A 14,193-nucleotide genomic window follows, 5' to 3' on the forward strand; every position below is an offset into this window, starting at 1 on the left:
CTTTTAGCTCTTGCTAGGTGAAAATTGGAGAATAGAAAGTATTTCTCAGGCTTCTTTACCATTTTTGTTCATACATATACCCATAAAACAAACTGTTACCCAGAAATGAGAAATTTATTTTAATCCCCACAATTGGTGACCATACTTTCCCAAGTGGTGGTGGTGGGGTCATTTGCTTGATGCCTGGATGCTGAGTAAGGGCAGGAGCAGGCAAAATATCAATCATGCTTCCTTGCAGAAGTACCCAACAATTGCCCCTAGGAAATAAAATAATCTTATTTCTTTCTGGAGATGCTGCAGTGAAATAGCATTGTTTGTACTTTGAGGTTTTCCCAATTGGAAGCATCTTTATAGAAAAATTGAATGACAGATTTGCTACTGAACTTCCTCTTCATCCTAATGGGTTTTCAGCATTTCCTATCCAGTGTCAGTTTCTAGACAGAGTCAGGCCTCAGAGCCCCCTTTCTAAGCACAGACTTTAAAATTGTTTCTTTAGGTTGTCAGTCCCACCAGGACTGGAGCACAACCCTGTGTCTGTGAAGAGAGAGCCTGTGGTTCCCAGGCAGCCCAGTAATGCTTCACGTCTCAGCTTCTCTGCAGGATGGTGCCCAAGGTGTGAAACACCTGCCAGTTCAGCTGCTGCTCCTCTACAAACCTTCACGGTAAACACGGTCTTAACTCTTAACGCAGTGAGGTCTTAACCAGCAAGGCTGTGATGACACGTTAGTCAAGAGGCAGAGTTAAAAATAACCACTCGAAAGAGATGCCTATTGTAGAAATACAATATTGCTCCAGATAGTCTCATGCAGGTGAAATTTTCTCTGCCACTAAACTGGTAAGTGCCTGCTTAAGCACTGAATCACAACTGATTTCATCAGCTACTTGGGTGCTGTGCTGCAGTATGACCTAAAAGTTATACGTGGGTGAGTTGACCCCAGCTGTGAGTTAGGGGCTTAATGAAACTAGGGCTGCCATCAAATAAGATCCCAAGCAACAGCCAAGGACGGGACAACAGCAAGAAGAACAAGGGCTGAGGAAGGAGTGCACGGACTGCAGTGTTCCAGCTTGCTGGCCCTGAGACCTTCCCACTCTCTCCTCTTTCTCCCCATACCTCATCCCCAGCCATGAATGTTTCCCCCCTTTAGACATGCTCTTCAGACAGAGCATCTCAGCCGGGCAGCACAGAGGGCTTGGCTCTCCTCTGTAGAAAGCTTAGCAGCTAGTGCTGCTCTTGGCTGCCTGTGTCCACTCACCCATAGGAACACAGCAACAGCCTCCTCCCCTCTGCTCTCCTCCTGGCGGGCCTGGGGCCTCAGCCACGTGTTCTGCCAGGCCCCCCTTGCATACCGCTGGCGCTGCCCTCAACTCCTGCTCCCTGCCCCCTTCCCTGATCAATGGCTTTCTAATAGAGCCACCATTCTCTACTCCTCCTTTTGTAAATTTAAATCCTGCTCACTAGTACTGCTGACGTCCTCCTGGCCCACCTCTTGACTCCCCCTCCCTGCTTCAAGCCCACTTCCCTGCAGTATAAAAGGTACAAGCCCCCATCAGCTGCCCTGCTTCTACTTGGAGCAGTGACTACCTGAGAAGCAGCTTTGGTGCAAACAGGTGAGTGCCTCCCTCTATCTGCTTCAGTGCTTGTCCAGGCTCTTGCTGGATTTTTGAGCTTTAGCTTACCTACACTAACATACGCAGCTGTGCTCTGTGCTGAGTGACTTTTGTCCAGTTTTTGTAGCAAAGGAGACTGTGCTGAGGCAATGTGGCTGAGCCCTCAGGCAGTGGTGCGTCCCTGCAGGGAGAGCACAGGCAGCAGCCTCCAGTGCAGCCGCATGCTTCTTGTGCCACTCAGTCCTGAAATGGGCCATGGTCCCAGGCCTGGGTTCACCCAGGGTCTGATCTCTCATGGGTACTTCCAGGGCTGCTTTTGAACATGAAAGTTATTGACATTTGCATTGTAGGAGGTGTACACAGCCGCTGATCTCCTGTAAGATGCTGGCTTGGGGATTAAATAGTTAATAGCACCTCGTTTGGGGTTTAAAGAGCTAATAGCACCTTGTCTTCCAAGGACAACCATGGTAGGCTTGTACCTGATGGGTCTGCAGCAGAGCTTGAGTTTTGTATGCTTAGAGCTCCTGTGTGCCCAGAGGCAGAGCCAGGCTGGTCTCCCACTCCTTGTGTGAGGCAGACCCATGGCAATCTGTGATACCATGGCTTCACTGTAACTGTATTTGTGACTTTAACCTTCCTCTCTCATGTCAATGGAAGTTGCCAGACTACTGTCACAGATGTTGCTCAGCCAAAATTTAAAGACTTACTCTGCTTAGGCACCAAGCAGAACTGGCAAGTTGACCAGATAGCAGTGGTGCTGAATTTTGCTGAGCTCCAGGAGCAAAATTATTCCTGAAACTTTTAATTGTGTCAAGTTTTGTTCCAAATAGTCAGGTTTTAAATTTTTTGATGATTATTTAATGGTTGAAAATGGATGGCATACGGAGTAACTGTATGAGGTCTTGTTTTTTTTTTCAATTTCACCTTTGAAAGAAAGCTGCAGGTCTATGGGCTAAGGCAGGTCTGGACCTCAGGAGATTACAGGCCATCTCTCAGCCACAGTACTCTTGAAAGGACTGTGCATTACCTCTGCCTGTGTTTCTTCCCATATAAACAGGGGTGGGATAATTAGGAGAAGAAAAATGAGGGAGCATTAGAGATGCTGAGCCCCCTGATTATTTAGGGGTGGCATGTTACTGAGGAGCAGTGGGAGCGATGTGCTTTGCAGAAACCCTAGCCAGGATAAGAGTATGAGTAAAAAGTTCAATAAATAACAGCACTGTAGAAGGTGGCTGGGATGACTGATTCAGGCACAGGACCAGCTGGTGGAGACTGAAACCTGGCATGCTTAGGAAAAAGTGTGTGCTAAAAGCTTTTCTCTGTATTTTTGTCCTTCATCAACAGTGAGCTCCAGGCAAGCTCTTCCTTTCTGTAACACAGTTCCCAAAAAACAAGACACAAAACAAAAGAGCAAGTAATCTGGAAAACCTGTCAGCAACCCTGTAAACACACTGGAGAGATGCCTAAAAACACCTTCTTTTTGTCACTGAACATAAGGCTTTGCTAAACATGGAGCAAGAAGAGATGTACCCCAGCTGAAACTGAAGGCAGAATTCACCCCCTGTGGTTTTAGGCTAAGGTAGTCCTGTGATTGTCATGAGATTGTTGTGAGCTATTTAAGTTAGAAAAAGTTAAACCGCAGTTCTGATATCATGAGTTAAAATCACTTTCCTCTAAACTGCCTGGTAAGAAACTGTTGGGGTAGGAAAAAGCCTTAGAGAAACCTTCACTGAATACTAGGGGTTAAGGAGTTTTTGACTGTATTTTAATGAAAGACTCAACCATGTTCTCCATGTGCTTTTGCTGTGTTGCCTGTTTGGTGTGCTTAGGAGCATCTCACATCAAAGATTTTCCTTCCTGCTCTGCCTGTACTGAAAGCAGGCTATGATTTTGGCAGCAACTGGGGAAAAACCCCACCCATACATAAGGAGAAGCCTCTATGTAGCCAGAGCTGAGAGGATTTTTTATAGCTCTGTACTTACATATCTCCTATAAGTGATGCTTAAGTAAAAGGGCTCCTGCTGACTTCTGTAGGAGAGGCTCCAGGCTGTCAAATACGTAGGCAGACCTTGCATGTTACAAGACAGACTGTCCTGGCATGTCAGCTGGGAGAACTGCTGCAAGGAAGCTTGTACAAAATGCTAGAGAAAGTGGTAACCTGAGCCTGGGCTCATTCACCTCCTGGATGCAATTTTCCCAGCTTAGCACTTTCTGTTCTGCCCAGCCTGTCCCATGGGGAGATGGGAGGCATTTCTCATTCAGTTGCATCTGGGAGCATTTACAGGATTGCGACATCTATCAGTGGAAACCATAACTGGAAATCGTACTTTTGTACTCTGGGTGTGATGACACAGGAGGATCATTCTCTTTAATACTGAAATGCATTTAGTTGTAAAAAGTGTGTGTAAAATGCAAATGTTAGATACATTTTACAAGTGAGGAAAGGATGCCAGAGGTAGTGGCTAAAACACACTTTGGTGGCCGATGCCCATGGTCATACAGAGGGCCACACAGCAGTCAGCAGTGAGCTCAGGGACTCAAGTGCCCTGTGAAACCATGTCAGGGGCTTTCACTGCTGGAGAGAAAATATTTTTTTACCTCAGTAGATGGCTCACTGCACAGCCTTGACCTTCAAACAGAAATGCCCAGGACATCCCCAGCATCAGTGTTCCACAGGACTTAGAGCCAAAAAATGGCTCTGTTGGATAGGAGCACGCTGTTCCAGTTGACGCGTTACTTCACCTTGAGAACTTAAACTCATGTGTGTTCCCCATATTCGCTTTTTTCCTTACAGCCTTCCCACCACTGCTCTGTCATGTGGCATCCAATCTCCTGGACACCACGTGCCCAGTGGTCACCAAACCGCTTAAAGCTGGTCACTGTCTATGTGCTGGTGCTCTTGGTATCGCTCAGCTTTGCTTCAGGACACAGCAGGCCATTTAAACATCAGATAGACAACAGAAGTAAGTATGATTCTCACCTGACATAATGGTGACCCTGCAATCTCTGCTGCACTGAGGGATCAGGGTTGGGCTGTCAGGAAGAGTTCAGCAGCAAATCCATGTAGGTGTTTCTATGGTGAAATGTTGGTGTGGGATCCTGTGCTTCCATTTAACCATATGCAGAACTTCATGTCTTTCTCATAGCCTTTAATTAACCAAGGCAAATAGCAATATTGCTGATAAATATCAGAGAAGACACTAATATGCAAAAGATAAGAAAATGTAAGGTAGTATACATCAAATATTTAAGCACCAAATATCAGCTGTATTCTGTAGACCTGACGTAGTTCACAACCACTTCTATATAACAAGAAAGCAAGGGCCAGAAGCTTAAGTTCACTTTACGGACATCTTCATTTCTGTCTGGGAGCACAAGTTGTCTGAAAGTCCAAATACGAGTAGCTGGAGTGTCTCCATTCAGAGATGCTGTGAGGAAATGAGGCTGGCCAGGTGAGGGACAATACCATGTGTCCCAAGTAAAAGCTTACACACAGTCCAAAAGATTTTTGAGAAAATCGTATCAAGAATTCTTGTCTTTCCCCAAGGAGCAAAGGCTGATAGTTGTATGTGGAGTGGGAGAAAGGGGATGTGAGGAGTAAGGTGCGTGGGCTCTCAGTAGCACATCTTTCCCCATTAAAGAGGACTAGAGATGTTGGGAACGTCAGTTTTTAGGTACATAGGTGAAAAAAATTAAGTTACTTGGGTTTTGTTGGGTAGGAGGGGTGTTAAACATTGTGCTGAAAGACTTAAAAGATACATTTATGGAGAAATTTAAAGGCAAAGTGAACTTTTTATTTTCTCTGTTCAAGCATCAAAATGCACTGGGGAAAATCCTCCTGCCTTGCCTGAGACTTTCATATCACTGGGATGATATATAATGTGCTTAACTTGTAGTCTGTTCCTGTTCCTGACAGGTCTCTGGCTTCGGAATGATTTGGCATTTCCTTGGGGTGGGATCATCTCCAGCACATTGTAGAATTTCCCTCTTGCTATATCTTAGTCCTTTAATAGAACTATACCCCTCTCCACACCTGCTCCAGAACTGTATTAGACTACAAAAATAAGTCAAGTGTCAGATGCTTTAAAAGAAAAAAAAAAGTCACCCATGGAAACAACTTGCTAAGTGAACAATAATTAATTTTAATGTTTACCCCTCACATAGGAACCCCCTCTGCAATCTAGTGGATTTGTTAGCTTATAGAAATAGTGTACCTGGTACACACTGCAGAAAAATCTGATGGATAATTTGGCATATGTTAAAAATACAGGTTGCAGACCAGATGGATGAAAATTCATTTTGCGTCTGAATTCTCTTCTTTCGGAGTCTATACATAGAAAGCAATTCTCAAAGGCACCAGCAAGTGTCTGGCTGCAGCCTTTCCCCTTGTTTTTCCTTGTGGGCTACATCCTCAAGATGTTCAGGAAACACTGCCTCTAAGTGCAGTAGTAGATGCCTCACAGACTGCTTTGAATTCCAGGTCCTGAGATTGATCCTTTTTGGTATGTGGGCCGTGGGGTTCGTCCCATCGGCAGGTTTGGGAAGAGGCAGCTGAGAAGCAGCCATGGCACCCTCAGGCCTGTGAGCAGACACCTGGATTTCATTTTGAATGCTTTGTGGAAGCAAAAAATGTTGGACACAGAAGACAGTGACTGGTGATCTTTGTTCCCCAAGGTGGTGACCCAGCCTCTGTTCTTTGAGTTGTGCCCTCCCCTGCACCTCAGACCTACAGTTCTGCTTTTGCCCAGCAATTCCACGCTGCTTTTCTTTTTGCTCCTTGTGCAAGTTCATTCAAAAAAAAACATGTTCAGGGTGCAGGTAAAAGACAATGCATGGACACAAGCAATGATTGCCACCACAGCCTATAAAAATGTTTCTTCATCATGCATCCCCACCAATCTCCTGATGCTGTTCACTGTAATGCTAGGTTTATCCAAAACCAACACAGCTTTTGGGCTGGGATTTAAACATGACATGTATCATGAAACCCTCCTGTCTCATTTCAAAGTCAATGGCTGTTGATTTGTAAAAATAAAAAGCAATGGTTGGAAGAAAGAAAAAAGGCTCTCACTGATTTTTAATGTACCTTCGTGCATTAATGGCATGAAATGCTTGTTCTCTGTGTGTAGCTTTTATAGAGATTGTTAACATCCACTCATAAGAATGTTGCCCTGAAGTACCCCTTGGCCCTTCATGATTCTTCCTGTACTGCTGAGAGATATATTAATGAACAAAGAGGAGCTCCTATCAAAGATAAGTATTTTCCCCTGCAAGGAAAAAAAATTGGCTAATTGAACTCCTTGGAGTAGTTTTGTGCCTACTGCATATAATCATCCACCATTTTTCAAAAGGGGTAAAGGCCTGAACTAGCTGATTACCTTTAAAACAATGTAGTTGTTTCCAAGTACCGTATCTGAGCAAGCTCAGGTCATTCTTTGAGGATCACAAGCCATGTACCATCTACTACGTTAGTCCACATCAATAAGCCTGGGGTTGTGGCTCAACACTCATGTTTACTCATGTTAATATAACCTTGTTATATTAATTTTATAAGAAGTGTTATTTAGAATATGTTTAATGTTGATTAATAACTATTAGCAGGAATAATTATGTTTAATCTATGGCTTATATCCAAAAGAGATAGTTTACAAATTAGGTAATGACTGATAGTTAAATCCAGGCCATGAATCATTCTGCAACAGACAAAGTAGAATGAACTTCCGCTTCTAGTTGTGCTTTGTTAGAATTACTACTAAAATTAAACAGTGATTGAATTAACCATTGCAGATATCTTAACCCTTTTTTCTCTTTGCAAATGGTCTGTCAGCAATGGATGGATTTTTATTATAATAAGGTAGTTACTACCATTTATAATACAACATATCTGCTGACCCAAAGTGTTACTTAAAACATGCTAGTTTTAATGAATTCTTTCATGGTGGAGAATATATACTAATAATTATTTTGATCAGCATTCATCGCACAGGACTTTGGAAATATGAGATTAAGATTATTGGCAGGGTTCTTGCTCAGATTTTGTAGCAATCCCAAAGAGAGTTAAAGAAATTCCACCTGAGAAACTGTTTGGGATGATAGTTCACCTAACAGACTTGATATTTTAGAGAAGACTAACCATCAAATGTTCCTGACACGATTCCTCTCACCCCAGCCCTAAAGAAGGGAGTCTGAACTGAGTGTGTCCCCTTCCCCTCAGCAAACCCCGGTACCTCTGTGGAGCTGCCCATCTCCCAGGTGTGACCGTGTCACTTGTAGACAGGCAGCACCTGAGCCCCATGCGTGGCTGTGTGTTCTGCACGCTTCCTGGCCAAAGGGCACATAAACTGAAACCACAGAGAAGAACTTTTTGTTTTTCTTTATGAATCAAGTCCTTGAAAAGGCATTCTTTTCATAAATCGCTTTTACTCTTTTATAATTTCTCTTGACATATAATTCTTGGTGAGTATGCAGATAACAACAACAAGGCAAGCTTAATATTCACTCAGACTTAATCAAATAGATCATATAGTCTTGATTTTACCCATTAAAATATTTTCATTTATAAAAATTAATCTAATTATAAATATTAACACTAAAGATTGAAATCACTTGATGACAAAATAATTCTTTGTGTGCTATAACATATGTTTTTATGATTTTTTTAAAACAGGAAATTATATCTTTGCACGTATTTGGCACAATAAACATTTGTAAAAATTCAAATGCCTTAGAGCAGGTGGGATTTTTTTAAATTTTTTTTTTTTTTGCAATGCCTACACAGTACACATTTTTCTGTCAAAGAAGACTGAATATTTTAACATTGTAACACGATAATAGTTGCTTTTCATGCCTCTTAAGGAAAACAACCTATTCCAAACTTCATTGGCTTGTTTAAATCACACTAACAGAACAAAAGCCAAAGAATTATTCTATTAAAATTAGTAATTTCTGTATTGATATTACATACACAATATTAGTTATTATTTATTAAACAAATATGCAGACCAACCACCATTAATGACATTTCATAACACGCATACCTGCATAAACCAGAACCTGGGAATGTATTGTATACATACACGAGAACAGTCAATGGAGGAGAAGACTGAATAACAAAAAAATTACTAGGCATCCTACTCTGTTTAATCTCCTTTACCGGATTGCATATATAAATAAAATCTATTTGTTTTATGTATATATTTATATATTAAACAGAGTGGGCCGAATTCTGCCCTCACATCTGTGCAAACCAATTTTAGAGAACTAGTATTGTGTGAGAGTAAAAGAAGGCCTAATTTCACCCAGAATGAACACACTGGTTCAGATCTTGGGCAGATGGAAATTCCTTGAAGGGATGGAATGATGCTTATGTATTCTAGGTGGGAAGATGGTTGTATTTATTCCAAGGGTTCCTTACATGCAGCTGGACATCAGAGTATTGACAAGCTAAATGTCAGATGTGGGTAGCAGATTTGCATCTGGAACCATTTTTCCAACCAACTCATCCAGCCATTCCTTGTCTTCCCCACTTGCCCCCCTAAATGCAGCCTAGTCAGGAAATTTGCCCAGTTTTGCTCATATTTGCCTAACCACAGACATTTCATGGCCTGGTGTCTGAGAGGACTGCTTTCCTGCTGTATGGCAGGTAACATGTGACACTCTGCCTGTGGGTGTTCACTGGGAGCCCAGGGAAAGAAGGAACCCTCTTCCCTTCCTAGTACCCAGGGCTCCCTGGAGGGCTAGCCACTCCTCAGTGCTGAGGTGGAACTTGCTAGCCTGTGCCCTTCTTGACAGCACATTTCATGCCAACCCTGTCTGCATTTGGGTACCTGCTCTGCCACTTGTGTGGAAGGCAAGGGATTCACTGGCTTATCACCTCCTCTAACTACCTCCTTTGTATTCTTCAGAGCATAAAATACCATGAATTGGCAACACCCTTCCCCAGGGGGTGAGAGGAACACCCTGTTAGCAGCATATTCCTCCAGGACTTCTGCTCAAGGGTCTTCCAGTTTGACTCACCTTTTAAAGGTCTCAAGGAATGAAAGAAGAAATATTACTATTCACAATTGAATTCAGAGTGGTCCAGTGGTAGTGGGGTACATGTGGCACCAGCAACAGGACTCAGCTACTCTATGTTGGCTACAGACTAGTGAAGGAAGAGTTGTCTGGGCTACATTTGCCCCCTTCTCAGAAACACCAAGGAACATTAGAAAGGAACCTCTTACAGGCTGCAGTCACCCTACAACCACCAGTCAGTCAGCAGAGATCTCATCCACAACACTTTTACTTTCTTTTTCCAATCTTAAAGGTTTGGACAGAATTTATTCTGAACTACAGCGTGGTTGGCCACCATCAAGTGGACAATGCTACCAAGAAGAACAAGACATACAAAGGTGTTGGTTTCACAACAGTGTTCAGATGTTTCCAGACACCAGGACTGTAACTCAACAGACATCTGGTCCACATGTGTGGCCACCAATTCATGGTTCAACATGACATCCATGCTCCCCATGCTGCCAAGAGCAATTTACCTAGCTCTAGAGCATTCAATCTGCCAAACGTACCCTCAGTGAACAGAGAAAACTTTGCACATCACATCTCCTCCTACAAACCCTCTCAAAACTTACACTGATTCTCCACACCCACCATGCAGCTGAAAAGCGGCACACACTGCACAGAGTTGTTCTTATTGCTCAACAAGACGGATGCCTACGTGAATAGTAAGAGGCCAGCAAATATGGATCACAGGTCTGCTTTGGCAGATAATTTGGCCTATAATTATGACTGATTGAGTGTACAAAAACATACTGCAGTTTAAAGACAACATACTTTAGTACAATCAATAGGGAGAAAAAGTGCATCTTAAAATGTGGAGCCTTGCTTTTGAAACTCAGCATCCTGTCTAGAGTCCTGTGAGAACTTTAAGGCAGAGTTTCCTGTAGCAGACCACAATGCTGAAGACTTGGACAGCTTTCTCAGTGAGGTATCCAAATGAAGCCCTATAACTGAGGCTCTGTGGGTTCTTGAGGGTCCATTTTCAGCTGGACATATGCAATGGCTGTTAAGTAAAGGCACTCTAGTGTACAGCCTTAGGCAGTGTGTTATTGGCAGTAGGGAAGTTTAAGTTTAGTACATCACAGCAGATCCTATAGCAGGTTCCTAGAACAGAGAAGGACAGGAAAGAAAACATGAATGAAACACAAAACAAGCCTGCTGAAGCTCTATAGAGCCAGGTCCTTCCCCTTCTCATATATCCAGTGCCAGACTGATTCAGAACAGTTTTTTCCCTTTATCCCTATATGGCTGCTATAGAAGAAATGATTGACAGCTGTCTAGTGAAGCCTATTTGTTCAAATCCTGCAGAGCAATATGTGGCCTAACTACCCCTTAAATCCACTTAGATAACACTGGAACATTTCTCAACAATTAGTGAGAATCAAGGTGACTCTCACCTGCAAGTTACAGTGTGCAGCTGGTTCTGTGAGGATCTGTTTCAGAAGTCTGAATTGCAGGGGACCACTAATTTATTTATTTTTTTAAAAGTAAGGGTAGCACATTCCTGGAGAGCTGGCAGCCAGGTACATTTTCACAGGCTGACATTCAGGAGCTGCTATACTATGGTGTACATCTTCCAGGACACTGGTCAGATTTCCTTAGAGCTGCCTCAGCAGTCTCTATTTTTTTTTTCCTCAAACTATCAAGAGATGTTTTGTGAAGATGCTGAAATATAGCTGCCTACACACATACTGCTATCTCTCTATTTACTGCTTTTAACAGAGTTTTAAAAACATTTGTTTACCATTAAGTCCTTGGCAGTGCTTTTCCTCTCTTTAGTTCTTTGTGTTAGAGATCCTTGAAGCATGAAGTTTCTGTTAAACGTTCTGACAGTGGTAACTGGAGAACCATCTATTGTTTCACCTGAGAAAGATACAAAAAGGGAGATTTTTCACATAAGAGATTGAAGCAGATGTAAAAGTACTTATGAAGAGTCACAGCTTCCAGAGAGATAAAACCTCCCCTAAGATGTATGAGGAAAGCTGGATTTAATGTAAATTAAAAACAGCAGGCTGTGGTACTCCAAATTTATTAAAGTTTGAGGCTATGTCAATCTGTGGAATTACAAAAGAGTAATGCAAGGTGAATTGGGTCCTAGAACTGTCAGAGATAACGCACCATGGGGCTAAAAAAAAAAAAACCAAAAGGAGAAAACAGAAAAAAAGCACTTTATTTTATAAAGCAAATTCACAGCCATTGCATAACATACCAGGAACATTGCTGAGCCACATCATATGGACTGAAATTAGCAAACACAGGCTTTAAGAAAGTGGTGGATTGTGGAGGGTGGCCATTGGCTTTTGGTCACTGCAATCACTTGGGTGTCACAAACTAACAACAGGTATGCTGGAGGGGCAGCATGCCTCTTGCAAGTATTCAGCATTCCTCAGCATTTCTTTTTCCAGCCTTCTGCTTCTGTTTCTATTTTTTTGCCACTGTCACAACTCTCACTGAAGAGAAAGTGGTGATGTTTTTTAATATGACAAATGGGTATATTGTATAATGCAAGTACAATGGAAAATGAGGAGGATGGACATATTTAGGCTTTGATTTTGTAACACAATCTTTCCCCTACTTTGCTGAACCATACATTATATCGAACCTTATAAAGAGAGTCTCTCTCTCTCTAATGTACATAATAATTGAAGCGCACCTTTTATTGGTGGAGCTGGAAGTTTTCTCCTCTGCTGTCTTGATGTGTCTATTGTATGCATCTGTAAATAACACATATGCATTACTCAACTCCATTATAGAAAAAGAGGCAAGATTTCCCCAATGTATTTTTGAATACTACATAATGTTCTGGCACCTGGTTTGTTTGCTTTTGATCCCGTTTCCTTGTCAGGCGAACACAGGGAGCCACGTTCAAGCCTGCAACAGTGAGAGCTGATATTCTGCTCTCAATATCTGAAATCTTCAAAGAAAATAAAAGAGAGAGACAGACAGATGGGGAGGGGGGAAAAGAAGTTTTAAAATTACTGTGGATGCCACTACTAAAATATAACCCTCCCCCAGTCAAATCCTCTTTATTAAAAAAATATAAACAGGTGGCTAACTTCTTCAGCAATTCTGACACTTCCCTGAATTCTTTAGTCTTGATGTTAAAAGGGGCTTAATTTGTTAGTAAAGATGGAGTAAAAGAACAATCCAACCTACCTTGTGAATCCAAGGAAGAGGCATTTTACTCCTTTTGAGGAAAAAAAGAAAGGAGGAGAGAAAACCTGCATCTGCCATCTCCCAGTTACCTTTAGCTGCATAATCACAATTTCATTCAAACTGTGTTTTTCAAAGGCTACATTCAAAGAATGACTTCATGGGACACATTTCCTAACTCTCATGCAAAGTACATCCTCCGTCACAAAATCTAAACATTTGATCTTACATATTTATAATTTAAATGTATATGTATATTAAGCACAAACACGCAGGCACACACTATATAAAAACACTGAATGGAAAACAAATTGCTTGGGGGAAAGTAGTCTGATATTGAGAGTAATGGAAAAAAGTGTTGACAAAGGGGAAAAAAGTATCAAAGAAGTCAGACATATATAATCTCAATCCTGATTCATGACACCTGAAGCTGTTCATTCTGCAGAAGACCTTCCATTGGCCTCTTTGCCATCCTCCTTGCATAGCTTAGGCCTCTCTCCTCCTCACTGGTCACCTCCATTAACAGATTTATAAAATAATGACCAAAGCCAACAAAACATCATTGCCAGTTTGCCAGCTAGTGTGACAATGCACTTCTGGCATCAGGGAGATGTCAGACTCTCAGATTATTGCTCAGTCCTGAATTGAGCATGCTTCTGTTGAGTAAAATCATCAGCTACTTCCTAATAGACCCTGTCACAGGCAGTTCAGGGTGTCCCGCTGGATACAGACCGGTCAGTGAAATCACTGACAGTGACCTGCAAGCAGTGTCAGCACCCTGAGGTCTGGCAGCATTACCTTGTTCAGCTTTTAGCACCAGATCACGATGTGTTCTTCTGAGCCCTAGAACTTCTGGAGCCTGCTAGAGTGATGCTAGATTGCATTCCACAAAAGCTAGTGCCTTTTGGCTGGGATGTGTGCTGCTTAGCGCCTAAATCCCAAGGTAGGCTTGCAAGTGCTAGGCCCTGTGCTTGGCTCAGCCTCTGACTGGCATTGGCCTTTGTCAATAGAAAGCTGCCAACACTGGTTTCTTTTGGGAAGTGCTTTACAATTTGCTGATTAGATAAACTGCCTATGACTGTATTTGCAGCCTGACCACAGCCACACACATGACACAGAGCGCACCACGTGAGCTGCCGGGCAGCAAGGAGTTGCAATAACAGGCTGCTGCACTCCCATGTCCAAAAACAAGCTGAGGGAAGAAACAAACAAACAGAGTACATCTGCCTGGGCTGAGTTACATGTCTCAGTTATGCTTTGCTCAGCTCATGTGATGCAGTCAGCATCCTTAAATCATCAGACTGCTGCAGTACAAAAGAATATTCAAAGCAAGTGTGTGCAGTGAGGTGAGCGCTAGGCAAGGCAGTGGGAAAACTGCAG

The 14,193-nt window shown here is 42.5% G+C and overlaps 2 protein-coding genes across 2 annotated transcripts in view; one reads left to right on the forward strand and one right to left on the reverse strand.

Moving 5' to 3' along the window:
• The first annotated feature begins 529 nt into the window (after nt 1–529).
• PRLH (prolactin releasing hormone) lies at nt 530–6,670 on the forward strand. Its single transcript, XM_008929551.3, has 3 exons — nt 530–662; nt 4,403–4,571; nt 6,089–6,670. Exons 2-3 carry the CDS (start codon nt 4,424–4,426, stop codon nt 6,265–6,267), a joined length of 327 nt encoding a protein of 108 aa, XP_008927799.1. The 5' UTR covers nt 530–662; nt 4,403–4,423; the 3' UTR covers nt 6,268–6,670.
• A 1,296-nt stretch (nt 6,671–7,966) lies between these two features.
• Nucleotides 7,967–14,193, reverse strand: part of MYRIP (myosin VIIA and Rab interacting protein) — a 197,605-nt gene continuing 191,378 nt past the window's right edge. The window contains 4 exon segments of the mRNA XM_018075908.2: nt 7,967–10,764; nt 11,405–11,523; nt 12,314–12,374; nt 12,470–12,574. Coding sequence (XP_017931397.2) covers nt 10,732–10,764; nt 11,405–11,523; nt 12,314–12,374; nt 12,470–12,574 — 318 coding nt within the window. The 3' untranslated portion in view covers nt 7,967–10,731.

The sequence above is a fragment of the Manacus vitellinus genome, unplaced genomic scaffold, assembly GCF_001715985.3.
Source record: "Manacus vitellinus isolate BGI_N305 unplaced genomic scaffold, ASM171598v3 scaffold_3_pilon, whole genome shotgun sequence".
NCBI classification, from domain to species: Eukaryota; Metazoa; Chordata; class Aves; order Passeriformes; family Pipridae; genus Manacus; species Manacus vitellinus.